Source organism: Notamacropus eugenii, chromosome 1 (genome assembly GCF_028372415.1).
Source record: "Notamacropus eugenii isolate mMacEug1 chromosome 1, mMacEug1.pri_v2, whole genome shotgun sequence".
NCBI lineage: Eukaryota > Metazoa > Chordata > Mammalia > Diprotodontia > Macropodidae > Notamacropus > Notamacropus eugenii.
Window position 1 is genome coordinate 94,795,578 of NC_092872.1, and position 25,536 is coordinate 94,821,113.

The following is a 25,536-nucleotide window of genomic DNA, read 5'->3' on the forward strand; positions in this document are numbered from 1 at the left end:
GAAACTTTTAATTAAATTATTAGGTACTGCACTCTCTATGATTAATTAAAGAAATATATAAATATAATTTTGAAAGCAATATTTGCTGTACTTATGTTGCCTGGCGAAAGCATGTAGCATACTCAGCAGGGGAAAAGATGAGTGTATCCTGTTAAATCTGCATGTTACAGAAATAGCCATAGGTTCACCTGTTTCTGATGAAGAGGACTCACAAGGTGTAAATACTTTTAAGTTTTCATACTTGAAATCCAAAGGCAAAGTAGAGACTCTGAAATGAATATCAAACATAATTCAACTCAATTTAATCCAGCAAACATTTATTAATGCCTAATATATTTCAAGCACTGGGCTACAAAGATAGATGTGACAGCATTTTTCTTCAAGAACCTTACAAAGTTAAAAAATATGTGTACAAACAGCTATGATACAACTCAGAGAGAGAGGAGTACAAAGGAAAGATCTATGCAAAGTATTAAGAATTAATTTTTAACGTTTGTCTTTTATTTTGAGTTCCAAATTCTCTCCTTCCATCTAGTCCCTCCCCTACCCATTGAGAAGGCAATGTGCTATGCACTATTCATATGAAGCCGAGCAAAACATTTCTCTACTAGCCATGCTGCAAAAGGAAAAAAAAATAAAATGAAAACAATATGCTTCCATCTCTACTCAGTTCATCAGTTTGACACTGTTAGTCATGAGGGCTTATGGAAAATTATGTCAAAATTTGGTTGCTCAGAGAAGTACATCAGCATGGTATGTCAATTTCATGATGACATGTTTGCCTGGGTTCTGGATAGTGGACAATGCTCTCGTGCCTTCCCAGTCACCAATGGAGTGATGGTGTGTTTGCTCCATGCTTTTTAGTATGATGTTTTCAGCCATGTTGACAAATGCTTTCAATGAGGATGAACATGGGCATCAAGGTCAACTACTGTACTGATGGTAAGTTCTTCAATTTGAAAATGCCACAAGCCAAGACCCAAGTGGAGGGACTGCTGGTGCATGATTTTCTGCTTGCAGATGATTGTGCCCTCAATGCAGCCTCTGAAGCTGAGATGCAACAAAGTATGGATGAATTCTCTGCTGCCTGTGCTGATTTTGGCCTAATAATTAACACCAAGAAAACACAGATGCTCCATCAGCCACCACCACACCATCCTTACATGGAACCAACCATCAGTTACAAGAAATGGAGAAGTTTTGAATAATGTGGATAAGTTCATTTACTGTGGCAGTGTACTTTCCAGGGATGTACACATTGACAATAAGGTTGATGCATGCATTGCCAGAGCTAGCTCAGTGTTTGGGAGGCTCCAAGGAAAAGTTTGGGAGAGAAGAGGTATTAGACTGACTACCAAACTGAAGATCTACAGAGCCACTGTGCTGACCTCATTGTTGCATGCCTGTGAAACATGGGCAGTCTAACAGTGCCATGCCAGGAAACTGAGTCGCTTTCATGTGAACTGTCTTGGGAAGATTCTGAGGATGATCTCGCAGGATAAGGTACCAGACACCGAAGTTCTTGCTCGAGCTGAACTGTCAAGCATTCAAACTATGCTTCAGAGAGAGCAACTCCAATGGGCTGGCCACACTATTTGAATGCAAAACATATGCTTGGCCAAAAAGACTTTTTTATGGAGAACACACATGGGGCAGGCGATCACATGGTGGTCAGAAGAAGCAATACAAGGCCACACTCAAGAACTTTGGATCTGACTGTGCAACATGGGAGACACTGGCACAGGACCACTCAGCATGGTGTGCCCACATCAGAAAAGGTGCTGTGTTCTATGAGCAAAGCAGAATTGAGACAGCACAAAGTAAATGGAGTATGCACAAATTTGGAGTATCCACCCCAAATACTGATATGGACTATCTGTGCCCAACCTGTGGCCGCTGTCGGACACACTGAAATTTCACTTGATCATGGGGATATCATTTTGGTCCTCTTCAAGAACGAAGGACAACAACCAATCGACCAGTTCTTCAGTGATTACTCTGGAGGTGGATAACACTTTTTATCATGAGTTCTTCGGAATTCTCTTAGATCGTTGTCTTGATCAGAGTAAGTCTTTCACAACTAATCATCCTGACAATATTGCTGTGACTGTGTACAATATTCTGGTTCTGCTCACTTCACTTTACATCAGCTCATGTAAATTTGCCTAAGTTTTTGTGAAACCATCTCCCTCATCATTTCTTATAGCACAATAGCATTTCATCACAATCATACACCACAGCTTGTTCAGTTATTCCCCAATTGATGAGCATCCCCTCAATTTCCAATTTTTGGCCACTACAAAAAGAACTGCTATAAATATTTTTTGTACAAATAGGTCCTTTTCCTTTTTCTTTGATCTCTTGGGATACAGACCTCAAAGTACTAAGAATTCTGAGAAGTGGCATGGAAAAGATGACAACTATAGAAAGTTTCATGGAGAAAGGAGACCTTGAGGTAGGCCTTGAAGAAATCAATCAATCAGCATGTGTTGAGTACTCACCATGGGCCCTCTAGGCAAGTACTGTATTACTTCTAGGCCTGGGGAGGATGGGAGTCAGTGCAAAGACTAATATGGGAAACAGAATGTCATATATGAAGGACAGCACATAGGCTGGTTTGGCTATAACAAAACAGAGAACATGAAGCAGATTATGTAATTAGCCTGGGACAACAGGGTGAAGCCAGGCCATAAAGGGCTTTCAATGCCAAAGAGAAGAGTGTATTTATTCTATCCTAGAGGCAACTGGGAGCCACTGGATCTTTCTGAACACAAGGGTGGCGAATAATATGGTCAGATCTGTGCTTTAGAAAAATCACTTTGGTAGCTGCATAGGGGTCAAATAAGTGACAGGAAAGATGAGGCAGAGAGGTCAATTAAGAGGCTAATGAAATAGTTCAGGTGAAAGTTAATGAGGGCCTGAGCTAGAGTAGTAAAGGCTATGTGAGAAGAGAGGAGATGGATATGAGAAATATTGTAGAAGACTGACTGGCGGACTGACAGAAGCAGAATTAAATTAGTCTGAAAATTCAGCTTGAAGACAAATCGTGGAAGGCTTTGAACGCGAGGATAAGTAGTTTACATGCTATTTGGTAGGTAGTAGGGAACTTCTGAAAGCTTTTGAGTAGAGGAATTACGTGATCAGAGCAGCAAGGCATTAGGAACGTTGTTCAGGAAATGGTTTAAAGTGCTGACCAATGTGAGGGTTAAATAGACAATATGACAGTAGTCTAGGCAAGACTCAATGGGTCCTTATACAGTCAACACAGTGGGGTATAGAGAAGAAAGAGTGGGTGCAAGGGATATTGGGCAGGTGGGTATAGACAGAACTAGCAGCAGTTTGTGATGGATAACAACAATGGCTCACATTTATAAAGGGCTGTGAGATGGGCAGAGCACTTTGTGCAACACCTTCCTGAAAGGTAGGTATTACAATGATTATCTTCAACTTACAAACTGGATATGGGGTCTAAAGGAGCAAGAAGAATAAAAACTCATATACCACAGAAAATATGCAATTATTCTACAAACAACTATTTCTATTTGAAATCGGGCTTAATGGCTTCTCCAACTTCTAATCAGTTAAGGAAAAAATAATTGTTTTTCATGATTAGCAAGATTAAAAAAAATATATGACAGAGACAAATATGGAGACCTGTAGCCTCTTTGGGCCTGTTCCCTTATGCCTTCCAATCCCAGGAGCTACAAGAAGAGCAAAACTGGGCCACACGTTTGTTGATTATAATCCATGAAATGTGCCAGGGCTGTAGAGATGCCCAAGCTTGCCAGATGTAAAGTTCTGGAGGGGGGTAACAGCAAGGACAAAGAAGGATTTTGCCCTAGTTTATCTTCATAGCAGCATACAAACCAACCAGTGCTGGCTAAAAAAGCAACAGAGAAATCAAAGACCCAAATGGCAAATTAAATCTGCAGCTGGATTTAGGGCCCCTGTGAAACACAAAAGTCACATCAGAAGGGACCAACACAAACAAGAGAGAGATTTGCTAAAGTCTCAATCGCGCTGATTTTTTAAGTTGGAATGGAACCTACCTGGAAAGAAAGATTTATTCCAACTCCTGGAGATACCATTAGTTTTCACATTTCTGCATCAAACTCAATTTCATATTTTTCTGCTTAATGAATTCTTTATCTGCCTAGCTACAGACTGACAAAGAACAGAAAGGGAGACATCTACATAAAATAAAAAACAAGTGTCTATGGGGTAAATCTTCTATCTTGGAAAGGAAGACAAAAAGGAATGTTTGAGAAAAACCAAAATGCAATGTCCAAAAGCACCATCAACTGACTCAAAAAACACATCCTACTTATATACTCTGGGACCTGTTATTAAAAGGGAGGGGAAAGATGTCACTTTCCCAAGACCCATAAATATACTGAGCTAGGACAAACGTTTCAAAATTAATGATGTCAGTTAATTCTTTTACCAGAATTTAAATACTGAGTAGGTCTTCTTTACTACATACAATATTTAACAAAGATTCTCTGTTCCTTATAGGGAAGGAAGCTAAAGCTGAAAGAGATGCTTTTCAGAAATCATGGCCACATTTTTTTAAAAAAGTAACCTGAGTTTTACTAATTATATACAAATGAAAAGAACAGAAGTTAACATTTCTTATAGCCACACTAAAATGTTGAAGTGCATTATACACAGTGGAACTGTAGGCAGATAATGATTTGAAATGCTCCTACAAACACTGTCAATAGGATGTAGGTTTCAGAAAACGTTTACTTCTATACAGTCTTGACAACCACAATATTTGCTTCCCAATTTGTTTCAGGGACAAATTAAATACAACCAGAGCTGTCAATGGCACAGCATCCTTTGGAGTACACTTCAGTGTAACACATTCCAACGCTGATGGTCTTAGTTCACTTCCTTTGCACTTTACACAGGTACAGTTTTCCAACATGCCTCTAAATACATATTGAGTAGCCTTGTCAATTACTGATCATACACAGTGATCAGTAATTGTGTGTTACTGATACTAGAAAAAGGGCAAAAATAATACTGCAAAGAAAAAGAGTTGTAACAAATTTTCCAATCTCAAAAAAGATTTCAAAATGCTAAAAAGGCCATTTTTATAATAACAAAAGCCATTTAGTAATCACTATTTCTGCTGTGCTCTTAAATCTCAGTTGCATACTCAAAACTCAGGAAGGATGGACAAAGCTCTAAAAAGCTCTGAACACAGAAAACAGAAGTGAGGTAGCTTTAATGCGATTAAGTGCTGTGGAAACCATCTCCCTGGCAACTACATATTTTCTGTATCCATTTCATTCAGGATCTGACTTTCAAAAGCTGAAAATTCCTAAATATCTTCATGGCAAAGAAAAATAAATAAAAAACGTCTGTTTGTTCTTAAAGGTCATGAAAGCCTCTCAGGTAATGGAACATTCTAATTTCACTTTAAAATAGAAGTGTCTGCTTTCTTCTTCCATTTTCCAAGCAACACCTTACTGCTTTCTCATGACCTCAAAGCAGAACTGGAAAACATCCAAACAGAAGGAAACTGGAGGTTTTTTGTTTGTTTGTTTTGTTTTCAGGATTTGGGTGAGAGGAAAAAGAAATAAACAGAAGAGGATATTTGAAAATCTGCTTTCTCTCAGTTATTTTTTTAAACCAGAACTCAGATTTTTCCAATTTTTATTATACTGATATTGTTGCCGAGCTGAACATGAAAGATAAAATAACATTCCTCTGAATATTTCTTTGCCAAAAAAAATCATTTCTATCAGCAGGATTTCAAATTAGGTATATATGCAGCTGCACCTAAACCTGCTACTCACACAATGTGTGCATTCCCTAAAAAAAACCTGTTCCAAAATACCATGTATGGTGAGTAATTTTGGAGAGGCATCTTAATTATTAGGTAGCTTTAGTCATTTATTATTTAATATACACTTAAGAAAATATTAGGCATTAAGATTTTTCACATAGTTCATAAAAAATAAGTGTAGAACTCTTGAAAGATACCACAGAAAATGTTTGGAAATTTGGGGAAACCAAGTTACAACACAGGAAGTGAAGAATCAATCAATCATAACCAGGGATCAACTGATATATATCCTCAAAACAAATTAATCCCAAAAGAAACAGTATAGTCTCAATGTAACCAAAGGGGAAAAAATTTAATTATAGAGGGCAATCTAAAAAGTACAAAATATGGAACTATTATACTCTACCACCATTAGCAGACCTTAGGAAAGAACCTATGAAGTTTCCCTTCATCTCTTCATTCATCACTTAAAATAGCAGAAGATCCTGACATGCTAACGTGTTGTTCCCTTAAAGCCAACAGAAGTATGGTTTCAAGCAAGCTCAGGTGGTGGGAGAATTCTTCCTTATGTTAAGATTTTTGCCAAGACTGTCTGACTGAAAGACAAAACATTTCCCGCAATGGATTCTACAGTTTAATATGTAGTGTAGAGGGGGTTGGGGGACAGAGAAAAGGGAGATGAAGAGAGCCAGGAAATGAAGTAGATCTGATTTGTATGTATTTAATGTTCTGCCTCTAAGACAGAGAGACTATATACATGGTAGAAATAAGAAAAACAATGAAATCGTCTTAGAGAAGTTTTGATTTTTTTTTAATTACCCTTATGAAGTCTGCTTAAGAATAATGGTGCTCACCTGATATACATGGAATGCATTAGCAGCCTTCCCCCGAAGGAAAACAGAGGGAATCCAGACATTTATCAGAGCTCGGTTTGATCTAACCAAAATAAAGAGAGAGAAAATGGTCAAAATAGGTCACTGCCACTCATTGTTTTAAAATCATGACAATAAACAAACGATTTCACCTTTAACTTAAAATACCGAAAGTAAACCATTTACAACAACATATGCTTTTATTTCAAATTAAGTAAAAAGCTATTTCAGTCTAATGTGTCAGTCCATAAACTGTCTTCACGGGAAAGGTGGCTTAAAAAGAATTTTATCCCCCCTCCACTAATGGCTAGATCCAAATTACAGCAGAGCAGACAGCATTATAGGCAATGGGAATTCAAAATCAACTGTGTTCTAACTATAAAAACAGGATTGCATGGTTGTGAGGGTACCAGACCCTCCTGCTCATTAAAGCTGTTGTACTGGTAAATGCATTTTCAAGAGTGTTCTCTCTAAAGAACAGCACGTAAAAATTCTCTAACTCTTGCACTTAGGGCACAATTTGAGATGTTTACTATGGAAGTATTTGTGATGTAATGTTCTCTCAACCTCTAGAGTAAAAAGCATTTTATTTTAACCAGGAAAACAACACTCCAACTAATAGTTATCTCCTGAGGCAGGATTTCATCTAAGCTCAGCTCTAAGGTAGTGACCCCCTCCAGGAAGAAAGTAAGACTTATTGATCACATCTCTAACACTCAAAGCATAGCCCTGCATTTTGAAGTCTCCAAATTAGTTTGTATGTCTAATGAAATTTCTTTTGTAAAAGTCAGAATAAATGCACAAGTGCCCAGAGCCGCCTCCTTTAACTTCCCTATGAAGATATTTCAGGACATAGCTAATCTAGGTATTCTGTTAACAAAGACAGCTGCAGTGAGAAAGACATTCCAGTATCTTCTTTAAAGATCCACTTAAAGGTTATAAGTCACTGTAAATGATACAGATTTCGTATCAAGAAAAAAAAAAGCCCTTGATTCATATTATAGCATTCCCCACCAGCCATGGATTCCATTTTGGGAAACAGCAGCTCCCAGAAGTAAAGTATATATAAACGGTTAAAGAGTTTTCATTTAGTCAACCTCTCTACAATCACTTACCACATAAACCAGACTCTACTTCTCAGCTTTTAGAAAACCTCATAGCCACAGAACTTGTCCTTTGGCTTTAAATTCAGCTCCTCTATTGGTCTCTCCCACTTCACCCTATCTAGGATATTAACTGTTGCCTGACTACATTTAACTGACTGCTAAACCTTTGCAAAGAAAATTCCCAGTGGGGTCACAAAGAGTCAGACACCACTGACACAAGTCAACAACAAAGTCTTGTCTGCATGGTTAAAGCTCGATCCTGCCCCAACACCCTTAGGCTCTCATTTTCTTAATACTCTACTCATTCCCTCTTACAGTTGGATTGCTTCTGTCTTCTCTCTTCAGTCTTGCTCCATTAAGTGCACGCCATAAGAGGTCTGCTGAAGAAAGTCTTAGAGCTGTAAATAACTGGCCTAGTACAAATACATGTTGTCTATCTTCAAGTGGGTCATTTATTGCACTCCCTATGAAGTCTACTTCATACTCTCTGCATTTTCCTTAACATTTCCTCAACCAGCTCACTATCCTTCACAGAAAACAATCTCTCTTAATCTCTTTTTAAAATTAATTTATTTTTAGTTTCCAACATTCACTTCCACAAGATTCTGAGTTCCAAATTTTGTCCTCATACCTCTCCTTTCCCCATTATGAATTCTGATTATCCCTTCACCCAATCTGCCCTCCCTTCTATCACTCCTCCACTCCTTCTCTTATCTCCTTCCCTTCTATTTTTCTGTAGGTCAAAACAGATTTCTATAGCCACTTGCCAGTGGTTCTTATTTCCCAGTTGCATGTAAAAACAAATTTTTAACATTCATTTTTAAAACTTTGAGTTCCAAATTCTCTCCCTTCTTCCCTCCCCACCCACACTAATTGAGAAGGCAAGCAATTCAATATAGGTTATACATGTGTGGTCATACAAAACACTTCCATAATAGCCATGTTGTGAAAGACTAACTATATTTCCCTCCCTCCTATCCCACTTCTCATTTATTCTATTCTCTTCTTTGACCCTGTCTCTCCTCAAAAGCTTTTACTACTGATTACCCCCTCCTCCAATCTGCCTTCCCTTCCACCATTGCCTCACCTATTTCCTTTCCCCCTACTTTCCTTTAGGGTAAGATAGATTTCCATACCCAGTTGAGTGTATATGCTATTCCCTCCTTAAGTCAAATCCTATGACAATAAGGTTCACAACTCATTCTCTCTCACCTCCATCTCTTCCCCTCCACTGTAAAAGTTTTTTCTTGCCTCTTTTATGTGGATAATTTACCCCATTCTACATCTCCCCTTCTCCTTCTCCCAGTACATCCCTCTTTCACCCCTTAATTTTACCTTTTCATGCTTCTCTTGATTCTTGTATTTGAAAGTCAAATTTTCTATTCAGTTCTGATCTTTTCATCAAAAATGCTTGAAAGTCAATGAATGTCTATTTTTTTCAACTGAAGTACTGTATTCAGTTTTGCTGGGTAGGTGATTCTTGGTTTTAATCCTAGCTCCTTTAATCTCCAGAATATCATATTCCAAGACATTTGACCCCTTAATGGATAAGCTGCTAAATCTTGTGTTATCCTGATTGTGTTTCCACAATACTTGCATTGTTTCCATCTAGTTATTTGCAATATTTTCTCCTTGATGTGGGAACTCTGGAATTTGGCTACAATATTCCTAAGAGTTTTCCTTTTGGAAACTCTTTCAGGAGGTGATCAGTGGATTCTTTCAATTTCTATTTTACCCTCTGCTTCTAGAATATCAGGGCAGTTTTCCTTGAAAATTTCTTGAAAGATGATGTCTACACTCTTTTTGTTTTCATGGCTTTCACGTAATCCAATAATTTTTAAATTCTCTCTCCTGGATCTATTTTCCAGGTCAGTTGTTTTTCCAATGAGATATTTCACATAGTCCTGTATTTATTTTCATTCTTTTGATTTTCTTTTATAATTTATTTTTTTATAGAGTCATTAGCTTCCATTTGCTCCATTCTAATTTTTAAGGAATTATTTTCTTCAGTGAGCTTTTGGGCCACCTTTTCCATTTGGTCAATTCTGCTTGTTAAGGTATTCTTCTCTGTACTGGCTTTTTGAACTTCTTTTGTCATTTAGGTTAGTCTATTTTTCAAGGTGTTATTTTCTTCAGTAGTTTTGGGGGTCTCCTTCAGCAAGCTGTTGTCTCATTTTTCCATTTTTCTTCCCAATTTTCCCTCTACTTCTGTTACTTTATTTTCAAAATCCTTTTTGAACTCCTCCATGGCCTGAGACCAATTCATATTTTTCTTGGAGGCTTTGGACAATGGAACTTTGACTTTGCTGTCTTCTTCTGGTCATATGTTTTGATCTTCTTTGTCACCACAGTAAGATTCTATAGTCTGAGATTTTTTCCTCTTTTTACTCATTTTCCCAGCCAATTACTTGACTTTTTAAGTCTTTGCTAAGGTAGGACTCTGGAGGTTGGAGGGTGTACTGTCCCAAGGTTTAGGAGTTTTGTGCAGTCATTTACAGAGGTACTTCTAGGAACCTGTAAGTGTTCAGTTCTTCCAAGGTGCTATGATCAAAGGGGAGGTAATTACTCCTCTTCTGGCCTGTGTTCTGGTCTGTGATTGACCACAAGCACTCTTTTCTGCCTTGGAATTGTGAGGAGGATTCCCACTACACTAGTGTCACAAGCTCTGCCATGCCAGCACTCCTCCTTGCCCAAGGATGTCCACCCAGGACTACAATGCAGATCCAAGCACAGTCAAAACAAGAGAATTCTGTCTCAGTGCCAAGAAGGGGATCCCTGCAATCCCCCTCTGATCAGCCACCTTATCCCACCACCATGTGTGGGCTGAGAGTTCCAGAAGCAGCTGCAACTACTGCTGCCCTGGAACTGGGGTTGGACCACACTCTTCTCTCACCCAGGTCCAACAGGCTTTTCCTCCTGACCTTCTAAGTTGTCTTTGGCATCTATGGCTTGAGAAGTCCAGAAACTACCACAGCTGCCAGTGATTCAGTCCCCTGAGGCCTGCTCCAGGTCTGTTGAGACTTGATCTGTCCTGGCATGTTTTGTGCTGGATTGTGCTCCTCTCCCAGACTGGTGCAACAGACTTTTTCTTTAGACCTTCCAAGCTGCCTTGGACTGAAAATTTGTTTCACCCTGTTATTTTCTGGGTTCTGCTACTTTAGAATTTGTTTAGAGTCACTCTTTACAGGTATTTGGAGCGGTCTGAGGGAAAGCTCAAGCAAGTCCCTACTTTTACTGGGCCACCTTGGCTCCACCCCAATCCCTCTTAATTTCATTTGCTTTTCTTCATTGGATCCTAATCATATGCCTTCAAATGTATATAAAAGCCTTCCCTTTTCGGGGAGGGAGGAAGCGAGAAGAGTTTTATTTTTTCCACCTCGTTTTATTACTAATTTTCTTCTATTTACTCATAGTTCATCCCTTGGATTATTCTCTGACCTCTATATACCATTTGATGTAGATAATAAGTCTTATGATCCACTCCATAATAAAACCCTCTCTTTCTTCTGACTCTACAATACCCTGCATTAATTTCTGACTAATACTTTTGGGGATACTTTTCTCTACCTCTAACTACAAGCATTCTCACAGCGTTCATACAACAACTCTGATCTTTTTCTCCCTCTAATCACTCTCATGACTTTAATTATCTCCTATTCAGATGATGGCCCAATTTATATCTCCATCCCTGATATTTTCCCTAACTAGTTCCGTAGCACCAATTCCTCACTTGAAGCACCATCATACTCAGCATATCTAAAAACCAAATTTAACATCTTTGCCTCTATCTCCCTTCTCCAAACCTTCCTGTATACACGTACCATAATGATTTTCTTAAATACCACTTTCACCATATAACTCCCTGGCTAGAAAACTTTCAACTAGGATGCTCTTATGTTTACATTTTTATTAGTAGAATAATGTTATTGATCATTGAGTCAGAGATTTAGAAAAGAAAGAGACCTTAGATATCCCAGATATATAAAATACATTAAAAAGCTTCTAATCTCTATGCATACAAACACAAAGATTTCATTCCTTTCTTCCTTCTATGCTGGACACTGTGGGGAAGATAAAGAAGTACTATTTGCAAATGTTCTCCACATGTATCAAAATACTTTACCTAAAAACTTTGGAGAAGATATGCTTCTAGAGAAATTTTCACGTAAATAGCACCAAAATTCAAGGGTAATCCTCTTACACAAAAGAAAGTTTCCACAATTCTACTTGTAATATATAAACTATAGTCTATCACAGGCAATAATGATTGGTTAAAGGGTGGTCCTTGACGTAAGTCAACCAAAAATTGATGGGAAATGATGAAGCTCTTGCTTCAGTCTCCAGCTGCTGTATTTCCTAAAATAGATCATGAAACAAGTCAAAGCTAAATTTGCTTCTCAAACCAAGCAATGTGGGATTAAAAAAAGGACAAGTAAATTTCTTTAGCTCAATGTTTATGTCAACTTTTATCATGGTAAAGTTAGGATGGCAATCAGTATAATACAGATTTTTATTTCTAATGCATATAGAGAGTGCAGGTTTTTTATGATCTGAACGTTATGCTTAATTGCTCTTTTAGTAAACTCTTTAACATAATTTATAAATAGATCCTTACATCCCCCCTATTCTATGAAGACTACTTAGACTGATCTAAAGAGAAACAATTTTCCCTAATCACACAGGTAATGTTCTTTATTTTTGCCATAATTAACTCTAACATTTTAATTTAAAAATATTTACTGAGTACCATTTTGTATCTAGAAACCTAATGCCTCAACTTGTATCATTAATTGGTCCTGAAAAAAGGTTCAGAGAAATAATGTTATAAATGCGCAATCAATCAAATGATGTTACACTGGGATTTTGCAACTTTATAATGTATTGATGACGCTGTTTTGAGTCTTCACAGCCTTCTCCCCAGTTCCTATCAGCTTTTCTGTCTTTGGACCCCTCCATCATTCTTTCCTTCCCTAGGAAACTGATCACTGGGAAATCTCATTTTGCTGCATGATTTCAATTATCTCCCATTTGGATGATATTCCAATTTGTATCTCCATCTCTGATATTTTCCCTAACTAGTTCCATAGCACCAATTTCTCACCTGAAGTACCACCATATCATTTCAAACTCAACATACCAGCTTGTTGATTGGTCTCCTGCCACATGTCTCTTCCTACTCAAGTCCATCCTCCACTCTGCAATCAAACTGATCTACCTAAATAAAGATCTGATTGTGTCACTCCTCCACTAAATAACCTTCAGTGCCTCTCTGTCACTTCCAGAATCAAATATAAACCCCTCTCTTTGGCATCTGAAACCCTTAAAGTCTTCACCTCCTACCTTTCCAGACTTGTAACAACTCATACTCTTCCAGGTACTCTTTGACCCAGTAACACTGATGTACCCTAAACAGGAAATTCTATGTCTAGATTTCCAGCTCCAGGCATTTTTACTGGCTGTCCTTCACGACGTCAATGTTCTTCCACTTTGTCTATTAGCTTGTCTGGCTTCCTTCAAGTCCCAGCTAAAATTCCGCCTTCTCCAGGAAGGCTTTCCTGATCCCATTAATTCGACAGCCCTGTCACTGTTGATTATTTCCCATTTATCCTATACATCATTTGACTGTACATATGTCTGCATATTGTTTCCCCCATCAGACTAGGAGCTCCTTGAGGGCAGGAATCATCTTTGGCTTTTCTTGTATCCCCAGCACTTAGCCAAGTACCTGGCACGCAGAAAGGACTTAAATGTTTACTGACTGACTAGATTCTCATTCTTCCTGTAATCTAGCTATTTTCTATGAAATCTTAATGGACAGATATACATATATAGCTTTCTCCCTCTCTCTTTTGTACAGATTTACAAAAATCCTGGAAAGAGCATTTTTACTAGCCCTGGGCTAGAGATGTAAGTGACCTTTATTTATAATATAAGCTTACTACTCCCACATTCTAAGTCACTGTCCAGAAGTCAAAGTCCCCTTCTTGTTCATTAACTCCTTAACCAGTTTGTTTCTTTCAATTCTATTACTGTCTTCAATGGTCCTGCCTTTCAATGACAGCAATGAAGAAAATAGCACTTACTCTAAGGATTTCAACTTCTTCCCCAAGACGTCATGTTCCTTAGCAATGTCTTCTAGAAGGCTTCTTTGCAGGAAGACTTGTTGCCATCATGAATGACCAGAAAGGAGTGGCAGGCATCCAGTTGGATCAGCCTTAGTGGTTCTCTATGATGATCTGGATACCCTTCCCAAGAATACATGAGACTTCTGTGGTGCTAATGTCAGCTGCAAAGCAGTTGCCTTAGTACCCGTCAGCAAGGAGGCTCTTATTTCTTCCTCTGATAATGATCTTGCACCTGACATCACTGGGTGAAGGACAATCATTTCTGTTTTGTTTTTGATTTCTCTTGAGATGGTCCAGAGCCCTTGCCTTTAGGAAAAGACTCATTATCTCTTATTTAGTTCCAAACATTCAGTGGTTCTTCCCTTTCTCCTCTCGCATTTTACTCTCTCACCTCAGAAATAAGAACAACCATCTGAGTCTTTTTTCCTCTGAAACTTCTATTTTTCAAAGGAACATCTCATTTTTCCCTTGATGGAGTAGAGAGACATTCCTCAAGTCCTTTCCTCTTTGACTCCAGAGGAGAGATCAGCCTGTTCTTTGGATTATGGATAACAGTTATTTGACCATGACTGAAGATGAACGCTAAACATTCTAGAAAGATTCTTCCCATTCTCTGTATTTCATGGAAGTGAGGTACTCAGGCTTTTATTATCCTTGATACTATCTCTCTGTACCCAACTCACAAAATAACAAACAAGCTATTTACCTTTGATATTATGATAGATCTGGGATTTCATCAGTTTGGGTACTTCTACCACTGATGGGTATCTCAAACGCTCAACAATTTATCTCTTGAATTTTCTGTTCACACTTTCCCATAAACTGTCCATAGAGAATCCATGCAAACTCCATATACAATCAACCCAAGTGAGATTTCTCCCCAGCTAGCAGTGATCTCTCCCCTTCTCTAATCTCTCATTCTTGACCCTTTTTATGCATATGTTCACTAGCAATATCATTATTTGTGTTCACATAGATCATGCTGTTATATTGTTATTATGAGGTGGATGTGCCGGTATATTCAGCCCACATTCTGTGCAAAGTTATGGAAGGGATTGTGTTATTTTTCATCTCACAATCTTCAGAATCGTGATAGGTTCTGTAGCCGATGTGTGGCATCTAATACTTGTTTAATTGAACTGAATATCTAAGGTGTTAGAGGCCTTCTTATTCTGTGGTAGGAGCGTAACAATGTATCACTCAAACTATTCACCTACTGTCTCTTGCTTTCATTACATTGCCAGCCCATCTCTTTTTTTCTAATCACATGTGTATATGTGTGCATGCATAAAAAACCAAAACACCAAGATTATGTTTGTCATATCAGGTGATCAACTTGAGACCTTAACCCTTTTGAGATCTGAATGGTTATTTTTTTTCTCCTTATGGTACAATGGCTCAGTGATAAACTTGGCATTGCGTGTTAGCCAAATTAAACCATTTACACTTTAAAGTGCATCTTGAAGATGCTGAAGACTTACATTTCAAAATCTGACAAACTTTGGTCTTCAGATGTTTGACTCAAATCTCCAGGTACCTGCCATCACAAGAGAGAAAGGAAAGGCATAACGATTATTATGGTATGTGCATAACGATGGTAGACTTCTTCATCTGAATGATCCCTGAACATCTCTCTTTAAGAATGCAGCTAAAAAGCGATTACTGAAAAACAGTAAAGGGTTTGGTGGATAATAGGAGGGGAGCATGTTCTAGTAATAAAAATATGCCACCAGTGAGAGATCTTAATTATCTTTATGGGGGGAAAAGCTGCTAATCCTATTGAGATAATCATAGGCATGTACAAGCGCATAATTTGGAGCTATAACAGGCTAATCAGAATCCTAGATGGAAGGTATCGGATGTGTGGATGAAAAATACACATGATATAAAGCATCGCATATATAATATGTAGATATAAGATACCAAAGTCTACCTTAAGCACAGCCCTATTTTCTCCCCTAGGATAACTGAGCTTATGTTTATGAAAAGGAATGTATAGAAAATTCTCTGATAAGACCCTTCAGAAGGGGTTGGGTGAAAGAAGTTCTAAGACAGTGATAAGCCTCAGGATCATCAGGAGAACAGCTAGATGATGGAGTGAAACTACGAATCAATTAATCAACATACAGTGATTAATAAATGCCTCCCATGTGCCAGGTGCAGTGCTGGGCACCGAGGATATGAAAACAGAAAATTAATCTTTCCAGTCCTAAAGGAACTTTGCACTTTACTAACAAGTCACTGGTGTTAGTACCAAAGCCCAAAAGCAGGCATGGGATACATCTCCGAACTGAGCTTCCCAGTTTGGTTTGGCCAAGTCAAACTCTGCTGAATCTTCAAGAAGAAAAGTAGAATGAAGGAGGAGTTGCATGAATCAGAGAAGAAATAACCATTAATTTGATAATTTCTATTTCCATTGAGAGCATATTAAAAGGAAATGGACAACCTGGAGTGTGAAGGCTTTAGGTTAGACGTACAGATGATCTTTCTTTTAAAATGAGAATTATATACCTGGATGAACTGATACCTGTGATAAGAACAGCAGCCATTACTGATGTGGCCACTATTCCTACTACATCTCACAATCATACAGTTGTTTAACATTTCCAAAGTGCTTTACATTAAAAATAATCTTTGAGGCAGGTTATGCAAACATGATTAATCTCATTTTGCCAATAAGAAAACTGAGCTTAGAATCTAAGTGCCCTCCCCAATGTGACATAACTCAAATGTCAGAGCTGGAATTCAATCCCGGTCCTCCTGATTCCAAATCTAGCATTCTTTCCACTGTATCATGTAGCCTCACTGAAATGATGGTCTCTCCTTTATGGAAATCTAAAAATAGGACTAGTCTAGTCATTAGTCTAGGATAGAATTAATAAAATCCTCTCTAGATCCAGACAGATAGCCTAAATTAAGTTCTCAAGGGTCTCTGTTCTTCTAAGATTCACTGGTCCTAATTGGTTAAATTGGGCTTCATTAAACAGCAAGAATGCCCTATGAAGTGATATTACTGGGGTGGATCTCCTTAACCATGGCAAAGAGTAAGATGATTTTGAACTTTAAAGAACTTAGGTTGAATTACACACACATACTCCCTATACAGATACACAATTCTAATCACAGCACAGATGCTGCTGATATTCTTACTTTTACAACACTGATATTATAATGGAGTTCTGCTAGGTTAAACACTAGAGGCAAGGATATGACTCCAACACTACATTTTGAATCAACTCCTAAAAACCATTTTCATTTATATTGAGAGGAAGCAGGACTCTAAAAAGACAGAGCTGAAAATCACGTCTCTAGCTTTATATATGGATTACATCGGCAAGGAAGCCTTGGGCAATTTCTTTCATCTCTTGACTTCAACTTCACGATCTGAGAAATCAGGGGACATTTCTCTAAGGGATACTGTGAGCATTAAGTAAATAGATCCGAAGGTAGAAATCAAAAACTGTTAAGTACCAGTATTATTATATCACTACAAATTGCTGACTCCTTTGAATTCTATCTTATGTCATACACAAATTGAAAAGACTGCTGTTCTGAACTAGCAAATATAATTTATAATAAAATATAATTCCTAGCACATCCACCAAGAAGTGTAGAGGCAAAGAAACAAAGAAAAGATATGGCAGCAGTATTGACAATGTATTTATTTTAATGACAGGTATTACTTTGTGATTATAAAGAGGACTGGCATGATGGCTTAATCTTAAAATGCTGTAATAATTCTCTTGATAGAAATATTTTCTTTTCTTTTGATTATCTTTAATTATATTCTGGACAGATTAAATAGTATGTAACCTTCAAGTAAATTTTCTTTAAATGAGTTTCTCCTGTAATGATGTAGTGTTCTCTGTGCCAAGCCAGTTCTAAATTTATTGCACCTATATGAGTGTCATGTTAGCTAGCTAGGAACATAATTTATGAACTCTATAACCTTCATAGAATACACCTGGATAATCACAACTGATATTACTATATTTGTATAATTATAACTGACAGGAAGAGTTATTAAATGTTTTAAGGATTTTTATCACCATACAATCTAGCCTAAAATATACCTATAAAGATTTGTGGTAATGCTCTAGAAAAATGATTTTACCTAGAATATTTTAGCAACAAAGAAAGAGTCAATTTTAAGAAATATTAGATTTTTACCACTGATATCTATGAAAATTCCATATTCATTCCAAAATTCCATATTTCTATGAAAATGTCTTCTACCTTTTGAATCTCAGAGATCTTACACTTACTGGGAAAACCATGTTCTCTGTGCTATAGGCCTCTCTTCTGATTCATCCTTCACACCAATCACAATTTAATGATTATAAATTATTACAAATGAAAATATCAGGCACTATTCTCTATGTTTAGTGTAAGGTGCCTCATCACCTAATCTATCATCTTAGAACACACACTATGAAAGCAGGTTTCAAGGCAGGAGGTGGGAATGATGTGGAGAAAGGAAGTGAAATTTAAAAATCTGCATACAATAGCTGCCAAGTCCACGTGAAAAATCCTGGCCCACTGGTATCAAAATGGAAACCGAGGAATCAGAAAGAATATCCATCCAGGTCTCTTTTAAAGCCACCAGTGCCAACTGCACAATAATAGCACAATGACACTCTTTCAGTGTTGTCACAAGCCTAACTGCTCCCTGCAACCCCTCAGCATGGGAATCCAGCAAGATCCCCTTCTTGGTTCTCTTCTCTTGGCCCTGTCCTGTGCATCGTCTTCCCTGGTGATCTCATCTTCCAGGTTATCAACTCTCGGTAGATGATTCCCAAATCTACTTGTGGAGTCACAACGAATCTCCAAAACGATAGTGCTACTGGACACTTCCACAGGCTTGTCTTGCTGACGCCCCAAACAAAACTCAACTCATCTCATCTACTTCACAAACACTCTACCCAACTTGCGTCTTTCTGTTGATGGCAGTTCTGACTCTCAGTCACCTTTGTTTTTCTTTCTCCTTTACCAGTATACATCTAATCAGCTATTAGGGCCTATCATTACTACCTTATAATATCTTATGTATCTCATGGAATATAATAGCATCTAAAAAATGCAACTTTCTCATTTTACAGATAAAGAAACTGAAATCTAGAGAGAACAGATCATCTTTTTTCCAATCATGCTGCTATCACCCTAGTTTAGGTCTTTATCCCTTCTTATCTTGACTACTATGACACCCTCCTAACAAAGCTCCTAGACTCTTAGTTTTTGCTCCTTTACAACAAACCCTTACTACCACTAGCAAAATTATCCTCTTTATAATATATCTTTCTCCTGCCCCAAGATGATCATAAAAAAAAAAAGACTCCTTGCTAATTACAGGAAATAATATAAACTGCTAAGCCCAACACTTAAGCCACTGCATAACTGGACTCCAATCTAGCATCACCTCTATTCATCCTACTTCCCCTTCACATAGCCTACAGACCAATCAAACTGAACTTCTAAGTGTGCCCATCTCATTCTACACTTTAACCTAGGCCACGCCTGTGACTAGAATGCATAATACATGTCTGCCTTCTGATATCCTGACACTGCCTGGGTATTATTAGCTAGGTGACCTTGGTTAACATAACTTCCTTGAATCTCAAATGTAATGTAAGGGAATTTGGAATAGAAAGCTCTTTTCTGCTCTAAACGTGTAATCCTATGGTCCTCTCTCTTCCTTCAAGGTCCTGCTGACATACTCCATCTTTCATATTTTTTTTCCTTATCACTCCACTAGAAAGTTTTTTATTCCACCTCAAATTTCTCATACTTCTGTCTGGATATCACCTTGGTACTTATACATTGAGGACAGGGACTCTATGTTGTTATATTAAATTTCTACTGGCACTGTCTTGCACGTAGTACACATCTAGTTGGTGCTTGTTAAACACCTGAGTTGTACCAACTGATTTAGGAACAGTTCTGAACTATGCTTCATCAGTTAGTAAAACATATGGCAGAAAACCATCAGGCTTAAAAAAAAAAAAAAAAGAAACATCCCTAGCTCTCAAAGCTACCAAATTCAGACACACACACACACACACACACACACACACGTACGCACGTGCGCGCGTGTGCATGCACACACACACACACACACACACACACACACACACACACACACAGAAAAAGAGCAGGGTCCTTCCCGAAGCTAAGTCCTACTTGCAACTACTCCTCAAGACTAATCTAGGAAATCTTGGGGGAAATAGAAGAACAAAGAGAATTATTCTTCCTAACTTTTCTTACCCCTGACTCTGCCCTCTAGCACCATTCACGCTTGTTGTCAAAAATATGGTTACTTTAGGTAGTAGATTTTGCCTAGGAAAACAGGCACTTTACTTCAAGGAAGGCAACAACTTGAGTTTAGAGATGGAGTTGGAAAGTAGGGGTCTATTTTTAGAGTTAACTATTCTGTCAGAAAATCTTAACAGTCCTCCTGCTTTTATGGTCTACATTTCTTCTCAAAAATGTATAAATTTCCCCTCTTTGTTACAATCCAGATGGAAAATGTGAAACAATCCCTTCTCCTTCAAAAATCTTAATATCAAATAGGGTTTTCTGGATGAAAGGATCTTTTATCCTACATGGAATGATAATAGGTTCAAATGATCAGGTATTAAGTCAGGACATGTCAAGTCAACAAGCATTGATCAAGTGCTTACTTACTATATCCTAGGCACTGTGCTAAGCAGGGAGGATTTTTTAAAAAGGCAAAAATAGCCCCTTCCCTCAAAGAGTTCACATTCTGATGGAAGAGAAATGTAAGTAACCAGTACATATAACAAACACACAGGCAACAAAAAGCACCATTAGAGAAAAACAGGTTAACAGGGACACTGCGTAAGGCTTTCTGCAAAAGCTGGGATTTAAGCTGAGATAGGAGCTAAGAATAGGAGGTGAGGAAAAAGATCAGCCAAGGAATGAAGGCTAGCCAGTACAGAAGAACAGAAAGGAAATGGGTTGTTTTTGTGCAAGCAGGCCCAAGCAGCTAGATTGTAGAGTATGCAGAAGAATTTAAGGTGTAAAAAGAATAGAAAGATAGGAAGGGGCCAGATTATGTAGAGCTTTATATGCCAAGAGCATTTTATATTTGATCTTGGATATAATAGAGAGGCACTGGAGATGACTAAATAGAGTGGGGAAGGGGCGTGACTTCAGAAAAACTGCTCTGGCAGTTGAGGGGACAATGGATTCGAATGGGGAGGGAGCTGAGGCAGGGAGACTAATTTTAAAGCTATAGCAATAGTCCAGGAAAGAAATGATAAGGTCATGAACTAAGGAAGAGAGGAGGGGGCATATATGAAACATGCTGTGACAAGATCTGGCAATATAATGGACATGTGAGTAAAGAGGCCAGCATCACATGGCGGCTGCAAGACTGAGCTAGACTGTGAGCTCCTGGAGAACACAGAACTTTTCTTAAACCATTCTTTGTATCTCCAGCACTGAGTACATTGCCTGGCACATACCAGGCACTTGATAAATGTTTGTTAACTGACTGGGAGGACAGTGTTATTATGTTCAGTAGTAATACAGAAGCTGAGAAGAGGGGAGAGTTTAGGGGAAATGATGATAAATTCTGTTTCAAGCAAGTTGAGTACAACTCAACTTGAGTTGAGGCAAGATGTGTACAGAACATCCAATTTCAGATGTCCAAAAAGCATTTGGCAGGGTGGAACTGGGGCTCAGGAAAGAGACAAGAAAGAAAGAAAGACAAACATGTATTTATATATGTTCAGATATGATATAGGGATAGATATAGATCTAGAAATTATCTATATTAGAGATGATAATACAACTCATGGGAGCTGATGAAAACACAAAATTATTATCTAAAACAGTATGAACTTGACAGACATCAATAAATGTGATCATTTCCATAAAGAATGAACAGAAACTATGATCTCAATTATATAAAACTGACTTTTGAAAAAAATCCAACTAATATCAACAGAGCATTATAAGATTTTTACAGAATTTTACAAAAATTAATGCTTTTTATCCTCATAACAACTCAGGAAGACAGATGCTATTATTATCCTCATTTTACAAATGAGGAAGCTGAGGCTGAGAGAAGTTAAACAATTGCCCAGTATCTCAGAGCTGAATAAATGTTTGGGGCAGGATTTGAACTCAGGTCTTCCTGACCCCAAACTTAGCCCTCTATCAACTAAACTACATGACTATTGACACTGATAAGTTTAACAGAGTAATTCTAATACTATTCTGCTTATCCCTATCTCTGAACTTCTTTTTGCTGTCTTTTGTGTATTTTATAAATGTTTCACTAACATTACTTTCTCTTATTTTTGCAATCATTATTTCCTCCCCCTCCCTCTCCCAAAACAAGCAAACAAACCAAAGACAAAAATTGTCTCTGAGATAAGGAAATATGGGAATAGTCAATGTTAGGAGAGTTGTGGGAAGAAAGACATAGTAGTGCATTGCTGGTAGAGCTGTAGATCAGTAAAACCATTTTGGAAAACAATGTGGAATTATGCAAATAAAGTGAGTAAAATGCTCATGCTCTTTAATCCAGAGATTCCACTACTGGGTTTATACCCCAAGAGGGCTAATGAGAAGAAAATCCCCAAATATATCAAAATAGCAGCACTCTTTCTGGTAGCAAAGAATTGGAAACAATTCTTTAATTGTTTAAATTAATTCATTAATTTAATGATATTCATTAATTGAGATAGGCTACACTGGGTGTGGTACATAAATGTAACAGAACAGTATTGCACTATAATAAGTGACAAATGGAATGAATTCAGAGAAGTACGGAAAGATCTACATGAACTGATACAGTAAAACATTTTTAAAAAATCCAGAAAACAATATATTTACTGACTACAACAATGTAATTGGAAAGAATAATTACATATAAAAAATAAAAAACATCTATTATGCTGATTTGTTTTTTTCTTTCTTTAAAAAATATTATTTGTTAATCTAACTAACTACTGTTTGGTCAAACACAAATTAAAAAAATTCTGACATACTAACTCATACCTATTAGATTGACTAGTAGTACAGAAAAAGTGAATGAAAAATATTGCAGGGGATGTAGGGGAAAATGCATTGTTGGTGGAGTTGCACACTGATTCAATTTCTGCAGAGCAATTTGGAACTATGCCCAAAGGGCTATAAAACCATGCATACCCTTGACTTCAGTCTGTATCCCAAAAGAGATTTACAAAAAAATGAAAAGGACCTATATACACAAAAATATTTATAGCAGCTATTGTCTGGGTACAAAGAATTAGAAATTGAGGGAATACCCATCAACTGGGGAATAGCTGAACAAGTTGTAGTGTGTGATTGTGATGTAATGCTATTGTACGATAAGAAATGATGAGCAGGATGCTCTCAGAAAAGCCTGGAAAGACTTGCATGGGTGGACACAAAGTGAAATGTACTGTGCCCAAAGTAACAGCAATATTGTAAGATGATCAGCTGTAAAGGACTTAGCTATTCTGAGCAATATAACAATCCAAGACAATTCTGAAGGACTTATGATGAAAATACTATCCAACCCCAGAGAAAGAACCAATGGTGTCTGAATACAGATTGAAGCATACTTTTTTTAACTTTCTTTACTTTTCTTGAGTTTTTGGGGATATGCTTTCTTTCACAATATGACTATTATGGATATGTTAACATGACTACACGTGTATGATCTATCCTGAATTGTTTGCCTTCTCAATGAGAAGGGGTGGGGAAAAAGAAAGGGAGAGAATTTGGAACTCAAAGTTTTAAAAACAAATGTTAAAAATTGCTTTTACATGTAGCTGGGGAAAAATAATATACCAAATTTAAAAAATTTAAAAATATCATTTGTTATATGACATAGGAAGGGAGAGTAGTACTGAGAAAAATTATGGTAACAAAAAAATTAAAAAATTTAGGCAGAGGAGCCAAGATGGCGGAGTAGAAAGACACACATATGCTAGCTCCAAACCCACAGCCCATAAAATATCTGTAAAGAAGAGCTCCCAACAAATTCTGGAGCAGCAGAAGCCACAGAACAACAGAGTAGAGGAGATTTCTGTTCCAGAGAGCCCTGAAAACCTGACGCGAAAGGTCCGTTGGGCACCAGACCTGGAGCAGAGCCCAGCCCTGCCTTGGCCACGTGGCACTGAGAGCAGCAGATCCAAGCAGGGTTCAGGGACAGAATCTCCAGCGGCCGCTCAGGTCCCTCCACCCACACGTGACAAGGGTCAGTGAGAGGGTCTCTTTGGTGGGTCGAGAGGGGAGCAGGGTGTCTCCATAACTCAGGCCCCCTCAGGAGGCAGCAGCGGGGGGCAGCGATGGACAGGGGCTCCCCAAGCAGGCAGGAGCCTGGATCCATTGTTGAAGGTCTCTGCATAAACCCCCTGAGGGAACTGAGCCCTCTGCAGTGGCCCTGCCCCTACCTGAGCAACTAAACTTAATCTCACACTGAATAGCATCCCTGCCCCTGCCGAAAGCCCTGAGGCTGGGAAGTAGAATTTGAATCTCAGACCCCAAGTGCTGGCTGGATGGATCTGGAGGCAAAGTGGATGTGAAGAGAATACTCAGAAGTCAAGTCACTGGCTGGGAAAATGCCCAGAAAAGAGAAAAAAATAAGACTATAGAAGGTTACTTTCTTGGTGAACAAATAATTCCTCGCTTCCTTTCTGATGAGGAAGAACAATGCTTATCATCAGGGAAAGACACAGAAGTCAAGGCTTCTGTATCCCACACACCCAAAATAAATATACCATGGGATCAGGCCATGGAAGAGCTCAAAAAGGATTTTGAAATCAAGTAAGGGAGGTGGAGGAAAACGGGGAAGACAAATGAGGAGATGAAAGAAAAGCATGAAAAGCAGGTCAACACCTTGCTAAAGGGGACCCCAAAAAATGCTGAAGAAAATAGCACCTTGAAAAATAGGCTAACTCAATTGGAAAAAGAGGTTCAAAAAGCCAATGAGGAGAAGAAGGCTTTAAAAAGCAGAATTAACCAAATGGAAAAGGAGGTTCAAAAGCTCACTGAAGAAAATAGTTCTTTCAAAATTAGAATGGAACAGATGGAGGCTAATGACTTTATGAGAAACCAAGAAATCACAAAACAAAACCAAAAGAATGAAAAAATGGAAGAGAATGTGAAATATCTCATTGGAAAAACAACTGACCTGGAAAATAGATCCAGGAGAGACAATTTAAAAATTAGGGGACTACCTGAAAGCCATGATCAAAAAAAGAGCCTAGACATCATCTTTCATGAAATTATCAAGGAAAACTGCACTGAGATGCTAGAACCAGAGGGCAAAATAAGTATTCAGAGAATCCACAGATCACCACCTGAAAGAGATGCAAAAAGAGAAACTCCTAGGAACATTGTGGCCAAATTCCAGAGTTCCCTGGTCAAGGAGAAAATATTGCAAGCAGCTAGAAAGAAACAATTCAAGTATTGTGGAAATACAATCAGGATAACACAAGTTCTAGCAGCTTCTACATTAAGAGATAGAAGGGCATGGAATAAGATATTCCAGAAGTCAAAGGAACTAGGACTAAAACCAAGAATCACTTACCCAGCAAAACTGAGTATAATACTTCAGGGGAAAAAATGGTCTTTCAATGAAATAGAGGACCTTCAAG

General features: G+C 38.0%; 1 protein-coding gene across 5 annotated transcripts in view; it reads right to left on the reverse strand.

Moving 5' to 3' along the window:
• The window catches only part of SNX29 (sorting nexin 29), a 688,321-nt gene that overhangs the window by 224,721 nt on the left and 438,064 nt on the right, over positions 1 to 25,536 (reverse strand). For 4 of the 5 annotated variants that reach the window (XM_072609956.1, XM_072609991.1, XM_072609967.1 and 1 more), the window contains exons 17-18: positions 15,382 to 15,437; positions 6,652 to 6,733 (exon numbers count right to left, since the gene is read on the reverse strand). In XM_072609956.1, the coding sequence (XP_072466057.1) occupies positions 6,652 to 6,733; positions 15,382 to 15,437 (138 nt within the window). Of the gene's footprint in view, positions 1 to 6,651; positions 6,734 to 15,381; positions 15,438 to 25,536 lie in introns of those variants that run through there. The other variant, XR_011967204.1, reaches the window with a different exon arrangement.